This window comes from Myotis daubentonii, chromosome 4, assembly GCF_963259705.1.
Source record: "Myotis daubentonii chromosome 4, mMyoDau2.1, whole genome shotgun sequence".
NCBI lineage: Eukaryota > Metazoa > Chordata > Mammalia > Chiroptera > Vespertilionidae > Myotis > Myotis daubentonii.
In genome coordinates, this window is record NC_081843.1 from 84,061,441 (window position 1) to 84,081,496 (window position 20,056).

Consider the following 20,056-nt stretch of genomic DNA (forward strand, 5'->3'; position numbering starts at 1 on the left):
ACTTATCAAGTAAATTAATTAGATTTTAAAGGACAGCCCTAAATATAAGCATAACTAAAACAAAGTTAGTTCTGTTTACAATTAGAAAGCAAGTAGCATAAAAATACTATTCAGTTACCTAGTGGTAGTAAAATAATATATACCAAGGCTATACACATCTGTTCATTTAAAGAGTTTCCACACATAAATATTTATATCCCCATCTCTGACTATTAAAGAGGTGTTAACATTAAAATATTAAATTCTATAAATTATCTAACCTAAATAATAAACACTGAACTCAACCTAAATGTTCTTCAGTAAGATAATTACATTATAGTGTATTAATATTCTAGAATACTTAGCTGTGAGAAAGGATTAGACATGGAATATAAACAATTTCAAAATAATTATAAACTGGATTTAAAAAGTACAGAAGTGTGTATAATAATTCTACATGCAAAAATATTTTTCAAATAGCTACATTTCTGAATATGCAATATATGCATAAAAATGTTTCTTGGGAGAAAATAGAAAAAAATTGTTAACACTAGGTAAATATGGAAAAGGAAAAGAATACTGGAAGAGAGTAAAGGAGTTTTCTTTTTTTTTGGTACTTTTCTGTAAGCTTATAAAAAATATGTACATATTAGTTTAATGAAGATATTTTGCTAATATTTTTAAAGAGCCAAAAACAGAAAGAGAGAGGCAGAGAGGGCATTATATCTAAAATTCTAGTTTGCCTAATTACTGTATTATGAAGGTTGACTCAGTGTACCACACAAATCTCACTCTGAAAGAAAACAAAAAGGATGCAAAGTCCATTTCTAATCCATTAATAATCTCTATAGTCTGATAAACATAGAAAGGAAATAAAATAACCAAACACCACCTCACTTAGAAAATAATTCAAATGTCAATATAATTTATAGCAAATGACAATGCAACAAAACATTTATGTATTTCCCTTTTTTAAATTAGATATCTTTATTTTAAAAAATATACATATTCCCCTTTAATGAAATATTTATAATAAATTCAATCTGTATCAGAACATAAGACACTTCAAAGGAAATATATAAAGTTTATCCTTAAATACGTTAAGTATAAGTTTGGCTCTTTCTATAACTAAAAATAAGATGAAAGACCTTATTGAAGATTTTTCCAAAGAGAATTATAAAAATATCACATTAATAAAGTAAAAATAATAGTATATTGGGCTTTAATATTTAGTTAAAATTTTACTCTCCATAGCCAATCTTTAACAGAACAAAAAAAGAGAGAACATTAAGAAAAACTAGTCAAGTTCATATTGATTATCAAGTAGACTTAAAATGTCTCAAGAAAATCAGAATCTATCTACTTTGTGCACATCCCAATGAGCACAATATACTAGCATTAGCAAAACTAAAGGAAGCAACTCTGAAACATTTAAGACTATCTCTCTGTAAAATCATGATGAGATTCATCTTTATAATCTAGAGGCCTCAAATATATGTACAATCCCAGATATGCAGCTTTAAATCTGAACATTCTTTTGGCCCATGGTTATAACTACAAGACATTGTCTATAATACTGTAAAAGCTCAAAAATAATCAGTTATTAATAAAATTATCGGAAATGCTTACATGGGGAAAATCTTATTGTACCATCATTACCTAAGACATAAGGGGAAATAAGGTGAAGGGCACAAGGGAGTCTCTCTATACTGTTTTTGCCATTGCATGTGAATCTATAATTTTTTTTAAGTTAAGGGAGAAAACAGAATAATACCTTCTAAAAACTGAACCAACCCACTGTCTTTCTAAAAGAGTTCCGCTTCTTGTATTTCCTAACTCACCTGACATGATCCACTATTCTTCTAGTAATAAATTATATTATAGCCCTAACCGGTGTGGCTCAGTGGATAGAGCATCAGCCTGTAGACTGAAAGGTCCAGGTTTGATTCCGGTCAAGGGCATGTACCTTAGTTGCGGGCACATCCCCAGTAGGAGGTGTGAAGGAGGCAGCTGATCAATAGTTCTCTCTCATCGATGTTTCTAACTCTTTATCCCCCTCCCTTCCTCTCTGTAAAAAAATCAATAAAATATATATATTTTTAAAAATTATATTATAACCACCTCCTGCTTCCTCTTTCTCCTCTCTCATCTAAATAATACTTAATTATCTCTCTAATAGTTTTCAAATCTTGCCCCTTTTCTTCATGGCTTTAATTCAGGTCATCATTTCTTTCAGGGTTAACAAAAGAGGTTCCCAACTACTTTCCTTGGCCTTACTTTTACCCCATTCCAAACTAGTGTCCACATGGTACCCTGATTACCTTTCTAAAATAAAAATAACATAACACTCTTTCCTCTGAGCTTCAAGATAGGTTCTTTACATTTACCTGACAAGGCCCCCACACCCAAGCTCTATACTCTCCATTCCAGCTACACCAAACTACCTAGTATTAGAAATAACTGTTAATATCTAGAGAAAGCTGGCAGATTTAACCCTTATATGTATTACTGTTCTCTGCCAACATCCCTAAAAGAATGCTGTAAGATGTGTTTTTAAAGACCTATAATCGTAAGTATAAAGACAGCATAAGATAAAAATCATCTCATTTTTGAAAACTGGGAAAAAAGACAAGTGACTACTGACTTAGCAGACTCAGAAAGCCGAATCTCAAAGCCAGGAGCTTTGAAAGGGAGGTGTTAAAAATAAGAGGTTCTTTAGAAGGTGTTTAAAGAACAGTCTGATGCCAAATCTCATCCATGTGCACAAACAACTGGCTCTCCCTGGTCCAGAACAGAGCTGGCCGTTTATTCTCTTGTAAGGTACAAGAAGTGGTCTCAAGACAGGGAGACACCAGGCAATCAAGAGCTTATTACATTAAACAGGCAAATGTAATATGTAAACAGGCATGAGACTGAAGGATCTTTCACTGAAAAAAGATCTCAAAAACATGGACCATGCCCCGACAAAACAACCCAACTAGATCATCCTAAAAGAAAAATCCACTATCAGCAAGTTACTCATACATACACAACCCTTCCCATCAGCTTTTAGTTCCCACTCCTAAATTTATACAGACAAAATGCTGATATAGTTCTTGAAATTGGGTGATGGTAAGTTATCTAAGGATTCACTAGACTGTTCTTCCTTCTTTTATATATGCTTCAAATTTTTAAAAACAAGAAGGGGAGGAAAAAATAAAATATAATATCATAACCTAGAACCCAAGAATATGAGTTTCCAATTTGAAATATCCAAGCGTCCAGAACAATGGGATACAAATATACCCACATCATCAGGAAATTTAAAAAAAAAATTTTTTTTTATCCTCACTCAAGGATATTTTTTCCATTGATTTCTTAGAGAGAATGAAAGGGGGGAGGAGGGGAGAGAGAGAGAGAGAGAGAGAGAGAGAGAGAGAGAGAGAGAGAGAGAGAGAGAGAGAGAGAAAGAGAAACAAACATCAATGTGAGAAAGATATCAATTGGTTGCCTCCCACTCATGCCCCACCTAGGGCCAGGATAGAACCTGCAACCGAGGTATGTATCCTCATCAATAAAAGAGATAATCTTTGAAGATAATCACAAGAATTACAGGGTACACAGAAAGAGATGCTAGGCCAGACACTTATTAAAGAGAAACTGCATTTTTAAAGAATTTGTATCGTCCAGCAGGCATAGCTCAGTGGTTGAGCATCAACGTATGAACCAGAAGGTCACAGTTTGATTCCTGGTCAGGGCACATGCCTGGGTTGCAGGCTTGATCCTCAGTAGGTAGGGGACATGCAGGAGACAGCCAATCAATGATCCTTTCTCATCATTGATGTTTCTCTCTCTCTCTCTCTCCCTCTCCCTTCCTCTCTGAAATCAATAAAAGTATTTTTTTTCCAATTTGTATCACCATTCATCTATCTAAAACTGCCTTAGACAAACATTTGTAACTGTAAAACCCATCCATAAATATTTACTGAACAAATGAGTTTATGTTTCAAAAAGTATCAAGGTGGCTGAGAAAGGTTTTTCTAAACTAATAGTAGAAAGGGTATTTTTAAAACTTATTAGAGCATTTAGAGTAGAAATTCTTAATTTAGAGAAAGATCTCCCATTGGAAAAATCTATCAAACTCTGAAGCAAAGGCAGTAAAAATCACTTCAGCATCCATACACTCAGAGACAGTCTAGGGTTAAGCTCTTCTCTCACCATCAGACTATAATTCATTTTCAGTTCAAATGAGAATTAGAGTCTCATTCTTTTTCCCTCAAGTTTAGGTTCCTCTCTACCTACTGCACATCCCAACACTTCAAGTCAAGATGTCTAAAATCAAATTCATTCCTTCTCTCAAAAGCAACTCACCTGTTCTTCTGCCTTTCTAATTTATGAAAGGGAAAATTTTTATTTTAAATTAAGGAAAAGGAGTAAAAATGAAGTTTATGCAGAAAATCACTGCATAACAAGGAAGCAGCCTGCAAGGTACCATGGACTACACAGATTGTGGGTTCACCATCACTGAGGACCACTACATCTAACGAAAGAAATCATCTCTAAAAAGTAGAGGAAAATTTTCTTATGTCAAAAATGTCCAAAGTAAATATACAGACAGTGTTTTAAAAACTGTTTAGATCACACATATAAGACATAAAATGTGAGGCCTTTCACTAACATTAACATAAAACCATGCAAACAATGAAAAATTTTAAAGAAGAAAAAAATACTGAACTAAGAAACTGTAAAGAAGTATCTTACCTGAACAAGATGAATAAGCGTTGTCAGGATAGCACATCTCAACATATTGTGTTCTTCACTCTGCTTCCACAGAAGAGGCAAATACTGCACCAAACATCCTACATACGGCCGTATCTATCGCAACAGAAGTAGGGGAAGTAAAAGAATTCTATTAGTAAAAAAGGCAACTTATCTTAAGAAACAATGAAAGACCTATTTAAGTCCCAGAGAGCAAATATTTAATATATACTACATCTAATATAGTAAGCATATATCCTTTTATTTTTTTTAAAATATATTTTATTGATTTTTTACAGAGAGGAAGGGAGAGGGATAGAGAGTTAGAAACATCGATGAGAGAGAAACATCGATCAGCTGCCTCCTGCACACCCCCTACTAGGGATGTGCCCGCAACCAAGGTACATGCCCTTGATCGGAATCGAACCTGGGACCCTTCAGTCCGCAGCTCTATCCACTGAGCTAAACCGGCTAGGGTAAGCATATATCCTTTTAAAGATAAGTCAGACATTACATAGGCACAGAGCTCTTTGGTACTTGACCTTATATATCTAACATATATGTGTGTGTGCGTGTGTATGTGTGTGTATGTATATATGTGTGTATGTGTGTGTGTGTGTGTGTGTATATATATATTTCTTCACCTGAGGACATGCTTTTATTGATTTCAGAGAGAGAGGAAGGGAGAGGGCAGAAAGAGAAACATCGATGTGAGAGTGAAACATCAATTGGTTGCCTCCCGCACACACACCAACCAGGGATCAAATCCACAACCTGGGTATGTGTCCTGACTGGGAATCAAACCCGCAATCTTTCAGTGTACAGGATGACACTCCAAACAACTGAGCCACATTTGCCAGGGCTATGGTAAATATTTTAAAACAGTTACCAAATGTGTTACATGAAATAAAATTTAGGAATATGAAATAATATATAAAGGCCAGTTATTTCTTTAGAGTTTAATAGAAAGATGCTGTTATAATCTCCTTCTTTCTTTCTAAAACAGCTTACTTAACTGGAAATACATTGTTTTAGAAACAGTCAGCATTTATTCAATCATTCAACAATTATCTGATAGCATCTTCCAAGTATCAGGCCCCAAGCACAAGGCACCAGAAAGAAAAGGATATAAAGCTACACATACAAACCCTTACAATGAGAAAGGGTTAGTGCAATGGTGAAGGTGTAGAGGAGGTACAGTGGAAACACAGAAGAAAGAATACAATTGTCAAGTCCAGTTAACCAGTTTTCAAAAATATACCCTGAAGCACACAGCACAGCTTGACAGTGAACCTCATGGAAAATAAAATGGATCTACGCTGAAGCTGGACAGTGCTCCAGCTCTAGGCTTACAGTCATAATATTTGGAATTGTTCTAATGAGTGTCCTTGATGATAAAACAAATAGCAGACCTTCAGCTTCAGTGCTATCTATTTCAATCCCATGGATTAAAATTAAAAACGGCTACCAGAAAAAAAAAAGTGTGTGTCTTTATTCTGCTTATGAAACAGCATACAGTGAAAGGGTAGCAAAAACAATTATAGAATCTGTGTCCTTCACATCCCACCCCAGAAGGTAATGTACAGAAAAATAAGTTAAATATTTGTTCAGCCCTGGCCAGTATAGCTCAGTTGGTTAAGCATTGTCCCATGTACTGAAAGATCGCCAGTTCAATTCCCAATAAGGGCACATACCCAGGTTGCAGGTTCAATCCCCAGTCCAGGTGAGTGCAGGAAGCAATCAATTGACGTTCCCCACCCCCCACCCCCCCTCTCTCTCTCTTCCCCCCCTCCCTCCCTCTCTTTAAAACAAATACACACACACACACACACACACACACACACACACTGAGTGGCCAGATTATTATGACCACCCCATCAGTACAATGAAGTGAATTAGTTATACAATTAATAATAAAACCTTGAGAGTATTTGCTTAGGAAGTTTTCAATATTCAGTGTCAATGCAGTACTGATGGGGTGGTCATAATAATCTGGCCAGTCATAATAATCTGGCCACTCAGTGTATATTTAATATTTGTTCAAATACTTCAGTGAGATAAAACTGACTATTAAGAGATTCTTTATTTATATTACCTTATTTTCAAATTTGGAATCAAACTATTATAATAAATAGTATGTGCTTAGCTCTTAATTTTGCTAAGCGCCCTATCTCAAAGAACATACAAATTAGCTTATAAAAGCATGCCATTTAATATGTAAAACACAAGTTTCAAAATACTCATTTATACTCATCTAAAAACAGCATATAACAGCATGTTCTACTGATAAGGAAACCAAACCAGTTTTGGTTTGGAACAAGTAGAATACTTTTCAAGGAATGACAGAAAGAAAGTGTAAGCGACGAATTATAGATCGAGTAGGTAATAAACCGAAGTACCCAGTTACATTTGAAAGTCATAAAATATTTACATTCCAATCTTAGATATTCATTAGAATATATGATGTGCTAAATTAAAACTAATGCTTCAAAACAACTATTTCAGAAATCACCCATAGAGTGACTGTTGCAAAAGTCCAAAACAGGGCTGGTGATGATTAGAAAACATAATGTTGACATGACAGTCAAATACATCCCTCTCTATGGGTAGGATGAGGAAGGTTCAAGGTATATTACTGGGGCAACTGAGGAAATCTGAATATGAACTTGATATTAGACAACAGCACTGAATCAATGTTAAGTTCCCTGACTATAATTATGGTTTTGATTAAGAAGATGGAGAGGGAAGACGGCGGCATAGGTAAACACCTGAACTTTTTGTCGCGAACAACCACATTAAAACTACAACTAAAAGACAAAACAAACTATCATCCAGGAACATGGGAAGGCTGGCTGAGTGGAAGTTCGACAACTAGAAGAAAAGAGAAAAGCGCATTGAGTCTGGTAGGAGGTGCAGAGGTGTGGAAGTGTAGAGGAACGGAGGTGTGTGCAAAAGGGGTACGCTGTTGTCTTTTCCAATCAGGAGGGAGATACAAGCTCCCACTGCTCTGAACTCCAGTTCTGGGCGAGAATTTGGGGACCCAGACTCATATGGAGAAACTGCGCTGTTTGGCATAGGGCCAGAACGCGAGGGCGGCTTTCTTGCAGAGGTGCTTGCAGTGGTCATTGTTCCTGCACAGGAGCGCGGAACAAAGAGACGCAGGGACCTCTCTGATGCAGGGTTGACTGGCAGCCACTGCTGTTTGCTCTGCCCTGGTGATTCCCTGAGACCCCGCCCCACCCAATTTACAACCCCACCCAAGCTGTGCGCAGAGGCTTTTGCATACAAATTTAAAAATCTGACATATACTCTACTACACCCTAACATTAGTTTTCATGATTTAAAACAAAATTACCTGCATGTTGACTCTTTCAATCACACAAGAAAGGACATGTAAAACATGCATCTTTGTGTCACATTCTGTAACTTGCTGCAGTAACTGAAAAAGTAGCGTGAACATGGTTTCCAAATACTGCAAGTCAAAAGAAAAAAGAAAAAGGTTTGAAACAGAAATGTAAGACCTTTAAATACAGACAGATAGAAAAGAAATAATGTCAAAGCAATAAATAAAAGACAAAATCTTAGCGTTACCTAAACAACTTCAAACTATTCAAGTTGTGAATTTTAGGAAATTTTTTCTTTATGGCTGCTAAATGTGTCTGTTTTAGAATTTCATTCATCCACAATGCTTTCAAAAGAAAACTATATCTAAACATTTTCTATTTAAATTTTATACTGTTAACAGTATCTTGTCATTGCTCTTCCACTATGCCTGCTGTTGTGCAAGATCTATTCATTAGAGTAAAAGGAATACCAATTATGGCACTTACATACCAGCTGCCTGATATGGACCTTAACATATGCTTCATGGAGATGAAAGTTTTTGTATACATTCTTATAACTGTAAGAATGACAGAATATCTCTTATTCAAAAATAGAAAAATATCCTATGTCTGGCTATTAAAGCCCATACTATAAAAATTATAGCAAGTATTAACAAATCACAGGACACCAGATACATAAAATACTTGGTTCTTTCAGATATTTGGTTCCTTTTTATACAAATTTCTTAAACATATGTCTTTCATCAAAAAATACCTAATAATTCTTTGAGCAAAGAGAAATCTCTGCTCTACAAGTTCCCCCATGAAATACAGAAATTTTATCAAAAAAATAGTGGCCCAGTGCATGGATTCATGCACACTGAAAAGAAATTAATTAGAAGGTGGCCGGCGAGGTAGGACTGGGTGAGGCAGGCCGGACATGCCCTGGAGCCAACCTCCCGCTGCCCCTGGAGTGGTGCCACAGCTCGAAGGGCGTCTATGGAGTAACCGGGGTCCCTCTGGCAGGTGGGGTCCCTCAGCCTGGCCTGCGGGAATCAGGCCAAAACCAGCTCTCCGACATGCCCCAAAGGATCCTGGAGTGCAAGAGGGCACTCTGCAAAGTTGCTGTCATACAGAGTGTGGAACGAAAACACAGTGTGCAGCAAACCAGATTCAGGGCCGACAGTGCCCCAGCAACAACATAACCCACGGCCAAAGGTGGAATCGCACGGCCCCGTAAGGAATCGGGCTCCCTCCTCTCTGGTTCAGGAGTGTGTCACCTGAGAGGCACCACTGCCAAGTCACCACAGCTCAGGAGCTCCTGCATTGAGTGTCTGTCCCCTGGTGGTCAGTGCGTGTCATCCCTACCGGCTGGTTAGACAGTTGCTTAGCCTTTTATATATATATAAATTTTCTTTCTTTTTTGGCATAGCCAATACTCATGAGCTATTTATTGATTTTATTAAATGTATTGGGGTAATATCCTACATAATAAAAAGCTAATATGCAAATCAACCGAATGGCAGAACGGTCGCTGTGACGCACACTGACCACCGGCGGGCAGATGCTCAATGCAGGAGCTGCCTCCTACTGGTCAGTGCGCTCCCACAGGGGGAGTATCACTCAGCCAGAAGTCGGGCTCATGGCTGGCGAGCACAGCGGTGGTGGTGGAAGCCTCTCCCGTCTCTGCAGCAGTGCTAAGGATGCCCAACTGACAGCTCCTGGACTGCGAGAGGGCACAGGCCAGGCTGAGGGAACCCTGCCCCCAGAGTGCACAAATTTAGTGCACCGGGCCTCTAGTTTGTTAATAAGATCATATAGGTTTCAAGTATTGATTTCGATGATACATGATTACCCACTACCTAAAGTCAAATCATCTTCCCTCACCATATGTTTGGCCTCCCTTACCCTCTGGTAACTACCATACTATTGTCTATGTCTCTGAGTTTCAGTTTTATATCCCATGTATGAGTGAAATTATATGGTTCATCGCTTTTCTGACTGACTTATTTCGCTTAGCATAATATTCTCAAGGTCTATCCATGTTGTCACAAATGTCAGTATTTCATCTTATGGCTGTATAGTATTCCATAGTTTATATGTATCACAACTTTATCTAATCATGTAGCAAAAGACACTTTATTTCCATGTCTTGGGCACTGTGAATAATGCTACAATGAACATAGGGGTGCATATATCTTTGCAAATAAGTGTTTTCAAGTTTTTTTGGGTAGATACCCAGAAGTGGGATTGCGGGGTCACACAATAACTCTATTCTTAATTTTTTGAGGAACCGCTATAGTGACTGTACCAGACTATATTCCCACAAGCAGTGAATGAGGGTTCTGATAATAGCCACTCTAATAGGTGTGAGGTGGTATCTCATTGTAGTTTGATTTGCATTTTCCTAGTAGCTAGTGAAGTTGAGCATCGTTTCATATGTATGTTGGCCATTTGTATGTCTTCTTGGAAGAAGTGTCCATTCCCATTTTTTAATTAGATTATTTGGGGTTGAGTTGTATGAGTTATTTATTTTGGATATTAACCCCTTGTCAGGGCTGTTGTTTGCAAATACCATCTCCCATTTGATTGGTTGCCTTTTTGTTTTGTTGGCAGTTTATTTTGCTGTGCGGAAGCTTTTTAGATGGAGATAGACACATTCATTTATTTTGCCTTCACTTTCCTTGCCTTTGGGGTCAAATTCATAAAATCTTCTCTAAGACCAAGGCCCATGAGTTCAGTACCTGTTTTCTTCTATGGAAATTATCCTTTCAGATCTTATATTTAGGTCTTTGATCCATTTTGAATTAATTTTTGCATATAGGGACAAACTGTTGTCTATTTTCATTCTTTTGCATGTGGCTTTCCAATTTTCCCAGCAACATTTATTGAAGAGGCTTTCTTTTCTCCATAGTGTGTTTTTGGCTCTTTCGTCAAAAATTATTTACCCATATACTTGTGGTTTTATTTCTGGGCTCTCAAATCTGTTTCATTAGTCTGTGTGTCTATTTTTCTGCCAAGATCATGCTATTTCGATTATTGTTGTGGAGTCAGATAGTGTGATACCCTGCTTCCTTCTTTTTCTCTGAATTGCTTTGGCTATTCAGGGTCTATTGTTCTGATTTCTTTAAAAATTGACACTGAGATTTTGATGGGGATTGCATTAAGTGGGTACATTGCTTTGGTTAATATGGCCATTTTAACTATTGATTCTTCCAATCCATGAACACAGAAACCTTTCCATTTCAAGAGATTGTGTTTTTCACTCTCCTTTAATAATGCTTTGTAGTTTTTAGTATATAAGTATGTCATATCCATTGTTAAGTTTATTCCTAGGTATTTTATTCTTTTTGTTGCAATTGCAAAGGGAATTGTTTTTTCATTTTTCTGAAATTTTATTGTTAGTATATAGAAAAGCAATGAATTTTTTATACACTGATTTTGTATCCTGCAACTTTACTGTATTTGTTAATTGTTTCTAAGAGCTTTTTGGTAGAGAATTTAGGGTTTTCTATATACAGAATAATTTCATCTGCAAAAAGTGACAGTTTTACTTCTTTATTCCCCATTTGGAGGCTTTTTATTTCTTCCTCTTGCCTGACTGCTCTGGTTAATACTTCCAGAAGTATCTACACTAATAAAAGGGTAATATACTAGTTACACCAGACATCTTCCGACAAAGCCACAGTGGCGGGGGCCAAGGCAGAGGCAGTTAGGGGTGATCAGGCCGGCAGGGGAGGGCAGTTAGGGGCAATCGGGCCAGCAGGGGAGGGCAGTTAGGGGCGATCGGGCCGGCAGGGGAGCAGTTAGGCAGCAGTCAGGCCAGCAGGGGAGCAGTTAGGGTGTGATCAGGCCGGCAGGCAGAGGCGGTTAGGGGCGATCAGGCAGGCAGGCAGGCAAGTGAGCAGTTAGGACCCAGCAGTCCCGGATTGCGAGAGGGACGTCCGACTGCTGGGTTAGGCCCGATCCCACAAATCAACTTTTAAAAAGTATTCTCTCTGAAAAATATATACATAGGTGGGGTTCCTTAGTCTGGCCTGTGGGGATTGGGCCTAAACTGGCAGTTGAACATCCCCCAAGGGCTCCCGGATTGGAGAGGGTGCAGGCTTGCTGAGGGACCCCCCCCCCCCGACATCCGTGAGTTTCGGGCACCAGGCCTCTAGTGTTGAATAAGAGTGGTGAGAATGGATATCCTTATCTTATTCCTGATTTTAGAGAAAAAGCTTTCAGTTTTCACCATTAAGTATGATATTAGCTGAGGGTTTGTCATATACAGCCTTTATTATGTTGAGGTAATTTCCTTCTATACCCATTTTATTGAGTGTTTAAATCATAAATGGATGTTGTATATTATTAAATGCTTTTTCTGTACCTATTGATAAGATCATGATTTTCTTCTTGCCTATTCCTCTTAGAACAACTACTGCCCCAATTTTACTAATATATTTAACAAGTCTTACTGAACACCAATTATATTAAAATACCACACTGTGTGCTCTTAAAAGACCATGCTGGGTGCTCGGGGTTGAGAGGAATAAAAAGATGAGTAAGACTTAGTATTCTGCTTTTCAGGTAATTTGCAATCTAGTGTAAGACAGACATATATACCCAAAAAAGCACAGGGGGATAACCTATAGAGTAAAAGTAACAGACACATCTGAAACTAAATTACTTGATGTTTTATAACTGCGACAAAAGCAAGTTTAGAACTCAGCTCCAAAATAGATGATGAGACAGTTAAATAAACAAAAAAAGGCAGAATAAAGGAAACTGTTTGAAATATAAGTTACCAACTACTTCCAAAATAATTAAATATATTTTTAAATTCAGATTTAATACTTATATTTAATTCCAGCTACAAAATAACACTTAATATTCAAAACACATAAGCAAAAATTGTTTTAAAACTAGAAATATTCTTACCGGTAGAAACTGATCTGTTCTAAACTCAAAATCATCAACAGGTAAAGAGTAGTTAAGGAATACTGAGAATATATGACATTTATCAGGAAAAAATATATATTTAAACCAACTATAATAAACCAATCAAAAATTACATTTTAAATTACCTCATAAATTGATTTAACAAAATAATTAACAATTTCAAAGTGTTAATATGCTTCACAATGAAGTATTTTAAAATTCTTTTAAGGATATTTAACTTCAGGGTTGTAGCTGTTTCAATACGGACCTAAAAGAAAGTATATCATGAATTTTGAGTCATTCGAACTACTAAACATTATTTATATTAAATGATAAAAAATTTATTCCAAGTAACTTTCTTTACTCCTTTTTTAAATATTAAAGTCACAGAAAATATTAATATCTATCTAATAAAAGAGTAATATGCAAATTGACCATCACTCCAACACACAGGATGGCCTCCCCCATGTGGACACAAGATGGCCGCCACAAGATGGCAGACAGGAGAGGGCAGTTGTGGGAAATCAGGCCAGCAGGGGAGGGCAATTGGGGGCAATCAGGCCTGCAGGGAAAGGCAGTTGGGGGGACCAGGCCAGAAGGGGAGGGCAGTTGGGGGCAACCAGGTCAGCAGGGGAGGGCAGTTAGGGGCGAACAGGCTGGCAGGGGAGGGCAGTTGGGAGTGACCAGGCCGGCAGGGGAGGGCAGTTGGGAGCAACCAGGTTGGCAGGGGAGGGCAGTTAGGGGTGACCAGGCCCGCAGGGGAGGGCAGTTAGGGGCAATTGGGCCAGCAGGGGAGCAGTTAGGCGTCAATCAGGCTGGCAGGCAGAAGCGGTTAGGGGCAATCAGGCAGGCAGGCAGGCAAGTGGTTGGGAGCCAGCAGTCCTGGATTATGAGAGGGATGTCCCAGATTGGAGAGGGTGCAGGCCTCCACTCCCTGTGCACAAATTTCGTGCACCGAGCCTCTAGTCTAAAAGTAAAATGACACTCTCCTTATTAAGTAAGAGCTAAAATGCAAAATACACAGAGTATAAGAAAAGAGAAGCATTTAAAATGTGACAAGTAAAAATAAGAACAAAAATTAGCTCTTCCTGAACTATTAAAAAAAACAAACAGAAAGCACTTACCACATAGAGACATAATGAATTTCCCAGTGATTCATTAATGGGAAAAAAAATCAGAACTTGAATTTATAGAATAACGAGTTGGAGAATGTGACATATAATTGGTAAGAGAGAATCTAACAATTCCTAGAACACTAGTTGTTCAATAAATAAATGATAAATACATGCAAGAAAAGAAAAAATCCTGTCTTAACAAGACTCTAACCATGACTTTTTCACAGAATAAATTCAGATCTTCTGAAGGAAATTGAAATCCTATGATCCAGACCATAAACTCAGCCTATGAGTACAGGCAGGCCATATAACTCCAACTGAAACCTCAGAAAACTCCTGAAAAGATAAAAAGCTAATTCCATGTTGGGGCAAACAAGTGCCATCAAGATATCAGAAACTGTGGAAGGATCCTAAAAAGCATGAGAGCAACAGAGAAAGGAACAAGAAGAAACTACAGATTGATATTACTTCCAAAGAACACTACTACAAAGATAAGAGTATTCAGACACTTTTATGCACCGAATCAGTGAGAATGAGCCCTAGGGTAATAAGAGTCAGGATGGCTGATTTGAGTTCTTGACCCCAATAATACCTGACCACTTCTACAGCCTGCCCATAGCAGTGAAAGTTAATTCCTCACACTAAAACAGTAAGCATGGTACTGAAGCCAGAAAGAAATGGCACTTTTTCAGGGACTTAAGGCCACAAGGAAAATGTAAATAAGGAGGACATAAAATAATACCCTTGAAAGAAAGTAATCTGCTCAAGAGAAGAAGAAGAATGATTTCATAATCTTTTATCCCTATTTCATAATTATTTCAATAAATATTTTCTAAGACTTGACTCCATAAGAGATAGATATTATTATTTATACAATGGTACTATTACTAGTTGGAACTATTTGTAGTACTATTTTGTACTCTTCTGCAATAAAAGTAAGATCACTCAATTACACAACTTTATGTATTTCTTCTGAATAAGTTTCCTAAAAGGATAATAGGCACCTTCAATTTATTTATCTCTTTTAAGAAAAAGAATTCTAAAGCTCATTTTCATATAATACAAATACCAGACATATCAGTACAAACCCAAAACTGACTATAGGAAACTTACTAAATTAAGGTTTCCTTTCTTCCTGGTTTCAGAATGGCCTCATTTAAAAAAAGGAAAATTTTTTATTCATCTCAGAGAGAGGAAGAGAGAAACAGAAACATCAATGAGGAGAGAAACATCCATTGGCTGCCTCCTCCATGCCCCCTATTGGGGATCAAGCTCTCAACCCGGGCATGTGCCCTGACTGGGAATCCAACCGTGAACTCCTGGTTCATGGGTTGATGCTCAACCACTGAGCCACACCAGAAGGGTCAGAATGGCCTCGTATTTTGATGTCAAACACAGATTTATATTTTTATTTCCTTTGGAAATTACATTCACTGAACATAAGTAAATTCAAACTTCATTTTGTGAAAACACGCTAGCCTAGAGTTTAAAACCTATAGCAGTGTTTTAGAGACACAAGGATAAAAATCAAAACTTTAAACAGAAAGATGGACAAAACTGGGAGATCCATTGTGGAAAACTGTTTATTGTCTTCACTATCTGGTAAGCATAGACAGAGAACCCCCCCCCCCCCCAAGGCTGGGTGCCTCTGAAGCCCTAGCAGAGGTCGGAGCTAGGCGCCACCTCTGTTTGTCTAGACCAGCCGTGGGCAAACTACGGCCCGCAGGATCCAGCCCGTTTGAAATGAATAAAACTAAAAAATAAAAAGACCTTACCGTTTTATGTAATGATGTTTACTTTGAATTTATATTAGTTCACATAAACACTCCATCCATGCTTTTGTTCCGGCCTTCCGGTCCAGTTTAAGAACCCATTGTGGCCCTCTAGTCAAAAAGTTTGCCCACCCCTGGTCTAGACAGTGGTAGCTGAAACAACTCCCCCATTTATTATTATGTAAATCCTTGCTGATGGGCTAGTCTGCCTGTTGCAGGGGGTCACCTGCCTAAGGGCTATGCTATGGGTGCATCCCAGAATCAATAAAAGCTTGGTTAAAAATAAATAAATAAATAAATAATAAATAAATAAATAAATAAATAAATAAATAAATAAAAGCTTGGTGAGGCCTGAGCACGGAAGGAAGTCCTTCCCCTTGAGTTGGACTTGCCCGCCTGGTCCCCCAATATTTCCAATTATCTCTTGTCTTTTCATTTTCATTTGTGTGTGGCTTTGCTCCCAGTTCCTGAACCCTGATCCACGCAGGACGTGGGAAGGAAACACTCAACAATCCATAAAAGGCACAAGAGTGGAAAGATAGGAGAATGTCAATGCACCTTGTGTAAAATACCTGTCCAGATACCAGCTGTACCTCTCACAGTGCATTCAGGATACCCTAGCAATGGTTCTCAACCTTCCTAATGCCACGACCCTTTAATACAGTTCTTCATGTTGTGGTGACCCCCAACCATAAAATTATTTTCGTTGCTTCTTCATAACTGTAATTTTGCTACTGTTATGAATCGTAATGTAAATATCTGATATGCTCTATGTGTTTTCAGATGGTCACGACCCACAGGTTGAGAACCGCTGCACAGTCATGTACATACCACTAAAAATCTCATAGCTGCCTGACCACCTTGAAAATTCGCTATTTCTATGCTGGTAAACAACACAAAGATGACCATTTCTTTGCCTGATAGACAACTGCAGCACACCCTACCTCCAAACTATAAATTTTCTGGCTGAACCACAGTTTATATTTTAGATAACCTCTCACAAGGTTCAAAAAGTACACTAATGCAATTTTTTTTAGTAATTTACTGCTTGTTTTATTGAAGGATCCACAAATAGCCCAAGTAACCCTTTTCAAAAATTACATGTAATTTCCAAAACTGAAAAACAAAATTGGCTGTGAACCTTACAACCTAAAGAAACCCAACATATATCAAATATACTGATTAAAGAATCATCTGGATCCCTAAGAAAAGAAGGTTCCTCTGGCCTAAAATTAAGTCATTCTTACACTGATAATAGGATCCTCAAATATGAAACTTGCCATAAGCATTGCATCTGCTAAGAAACTTGTTCTAAGATAGATAGATGTAAAAGAGCATATAGAAGATGTTTTTTAAAATGGATTTTTCAATAAAGCATTGTAGCATTATTGTCCTATAAAAAACAATGAAAATGGAACCTTACTTCACATCACATTCAAAAATAAATTCTAAATAGAATAAAGAACCGAGGGGGACAAAAACAGATATATTAAATAAGAAACAAATTAAAACAAAACAGAAAAAGACAATCAGTAAATCTGCATTAAAATCAAAAATTTCTGATCAATAAAATGACAACAAAATGAGAGTGGAAAGATATAGGGAACCTGGCCAGGATGGCACAGTGGTTGAGCGTTGACCTATGAACAAGGAGGTCACAGTTCGATTCCCAGTTAGGGTACACGCCTGCAATGTGCACTGGGTCCCCAGGAGGCAGCCAATCACCAATCAATGATTCTCTCTCATCACTGATATTTCTCTCTCTCTCTCTCCCTTTCTCTCTGAAATAAAAATACATTAAAAAAATAGAGAGAGAGATTCAACTGCACTTTTAATGTTTTATTTCTTGAATAAAATATTTAAATATATATGAAAAATTAGTACAATGAAAATATGTGGGGAAAATATGGAAAACTGAATGGTGAGAATATAGGTGGTTTGTTATATTGGTCATTGAATTTTTCTCTTTTCTTGATATAATTCTTAACTTTTAAAAAGTAAAAAATTGCCCTAGCCAGTTTGGCTCGGTGGATAGAGCATCGGCCTGCGGACTGAAGGGTCCCAGGTTCGATTCCGGTCAAGGGCATGTATCTTGGTTGCGGGAATATCCCCAGTGGGGTGTGTGCAGGAGGCAGCTGATCGATGTTTCTCTCTCATCGATGTTTCTAACTATCTCTCTCCCTTCCTCCCTGTAAAAAATCAATAAAATATATATTTTTTTAAAAAGTAAAAAATTAAAAGCCTACCTTAAAGATGAATCAGAAATAAGCTTAAAGTAGCCATTATGCCTAGATCAAATTTTTGTTTTATAAAATTTGGATATTTCATACTAATAAGTCAAATTTCTAAAAACTGAGGAAAATTATAAAATTTCAAATAACCAAGAAAATTCATTCAATTTGCATTATATTCCCTGAAATCAAATAATAATGTTAGACAACCACATCAAAGCTACAACTAAAAGACAAAACAAATATCATCCAGAACCACGGGAAGCCTGGCTAAGTGGAAATTCTACAACTAGAAGGAAAGAGAAAAGCACATTGAAACTGGTAGGAGGTTCGGAGGAACAGAGGTGCACATGGAAACAGGCTGGCAACCAGGTGCGCTGTTGTTGTTTTTAATGGGGTGGGGGGGGGGGGGGATACAAACTCCCGATTGCTCTGAACTCCAGTTCCGAGCTAGACTCTGGGAACCCAGACTCATACGGGGAGAAACTGGGCTGTCTGGCATCCAGCTGGAACACGGGGGCGGCTTTCTCACAGAGGTGCTTAAAGCGATCATTGTTCCTGCACTGGGCCACAGGACAGAGAAACCCCGGGACCTCTCTGAGGAAGAGCAGACTGGCAGCCATTGTGGTTTGCTCCGCCCTGATGATTCCCTTAGACACCACCCAAGCTGTGAGAAGAGGATTTTGCATATGAATGGCCTGTTCTTTTGCAATCTAAAACCTAACAAACTGCTGCTGGTTCAAAGAGCGCCAAAGCTTCCAAAAGAAGCAGCCTGCACTGCTTCACAGCTGGGCCTCATCTGGGCACTTCCAAACCCCAAACAAAGAGGAGGAATATGCAGATCTCTCTATAGCTCCTGCTGGGTAGCCTCAGGCAGTGGCTGACTTTGCACCTCCTTGGAGATCCAAGAGCCAGTGTACCCAGTGGTCAGAGTGAAACCATACCAGAGTAAAACCCTTCACATCCATAAGCGACACACTCAGGGAGCAGACTCAGTGCGCACCAAAGCCCCACTGAAGCAAGTCCTGCTCCATAAGGGTGTCTCCAGCACAGCAGTTCTCCCACTGTAGACACAGATGGTCCTCACAGACAATTGGCCTGGTGGTCAATTCCTCCCAGTGATACCAACAGCAATCAAGGCTTAACTACAACAAGACTGTGCACACAGCCCACAAAAGGGTGCACCAAGAGTGTCCACCTCAGGTAATTAGGGAGGCTGAGCCACAGGGCCCTATAGGACACCTAGCACACAAAGCCACTCTATCAACATTTTGGGAAGCTGCCAAAATGTGGAGACAAAGAAACAGGTCACAAACGAAAGAAATGGAGGAAAGCAACCTACTGGATATAGAGTTCAAAACCACAGTTATAAGGTTACTCAAGAATCTTCTAGAAACTTCTGAGAAATTTAGTGAGACCCTCAAGGATATGAAAAAGGACCAATTAGAAATTAAGCATACACTGACTGAAATAAAGAATATTGTACAGAGTTCCAACAGCAGACTAGAGGATCGCAAGAATCAAGTCAAAGATCTGAAATACGAAGAAGCAAAAAACACCCCACCAGAAAAGCAAAAAGAAAAAATAATCCAAAAATACGAAGATAGTGTAAGGAGCCTCTGGGACAGCTTCAAGCGTACCAACATCCGAATTATGGGGGTGCCAGAAGATGAGAGAAAAGCCGAAACCGGTTTGGCTCAGTGGATAGAGCGTCGGCCTGCGGACTGAAAGGTCCCAGGTTCAATTCCGGTCAAGGGCATGTACCTGGGTTGCGGGCACATCCCCAGTGGGAGATGTGCAGGAGGCAGCTGATCGATGTTTCTCTCTCATCGATGTTTCTAACTCTCTATCTCTCTCCTTTCCTCTCTGTAAAAAATCAATAAAATATATTTAAAAAAAAAAAAAGATGAGAGAGAACAAGATATTGAAAACCTATTTGAAGAAATAATGACAGAAAACTTCCCCTACCTGGTGAA

The 20,056-nt window shown here is 38.2% G+C and overlaps 1 protein-coding gene across 6 annotated transcripts in view; it reads right to left on the reverse strand.

Annotated features, from left to right (window-relative positions):
- IPO11 (importin 11) overlaps window positions 1-20,056 on the reverse strand; it is a 146,052-nt gene that overhangs the window by 76,270 nt on the left and 49,726 nt on the right. For 5 of the 6 annotated variants that reach the window (XR_009452671.1, XR_009452672.1, XM_059694549.1 and 2 more), the window contains exons 17-18: window positions 8,072-8,188; window positions 4,720-4,833 (exon numbers count right to left, since the gene is read on the reverse strand). Coding sequence is in view for 4 of the 6 variants with exons in the window: in XM_059694549.1 (XP_059550532.1) it covers window positions 4,720-4,833; window positions 8,072-8,188 (231 nt within the window). In the remaining 2 variants the exon portion in view is untranslated. Of the gene's footprint in view, window positions 1-4,719; window positions 4,834-8,071; window positions 8,189-12,962; window positions 13,004-13,196; window positions 13,231-20,056 lie in introns of all 6 variants that reach the window. The other variant, XM_059694551.1, reaches the window with a different exon arrangement.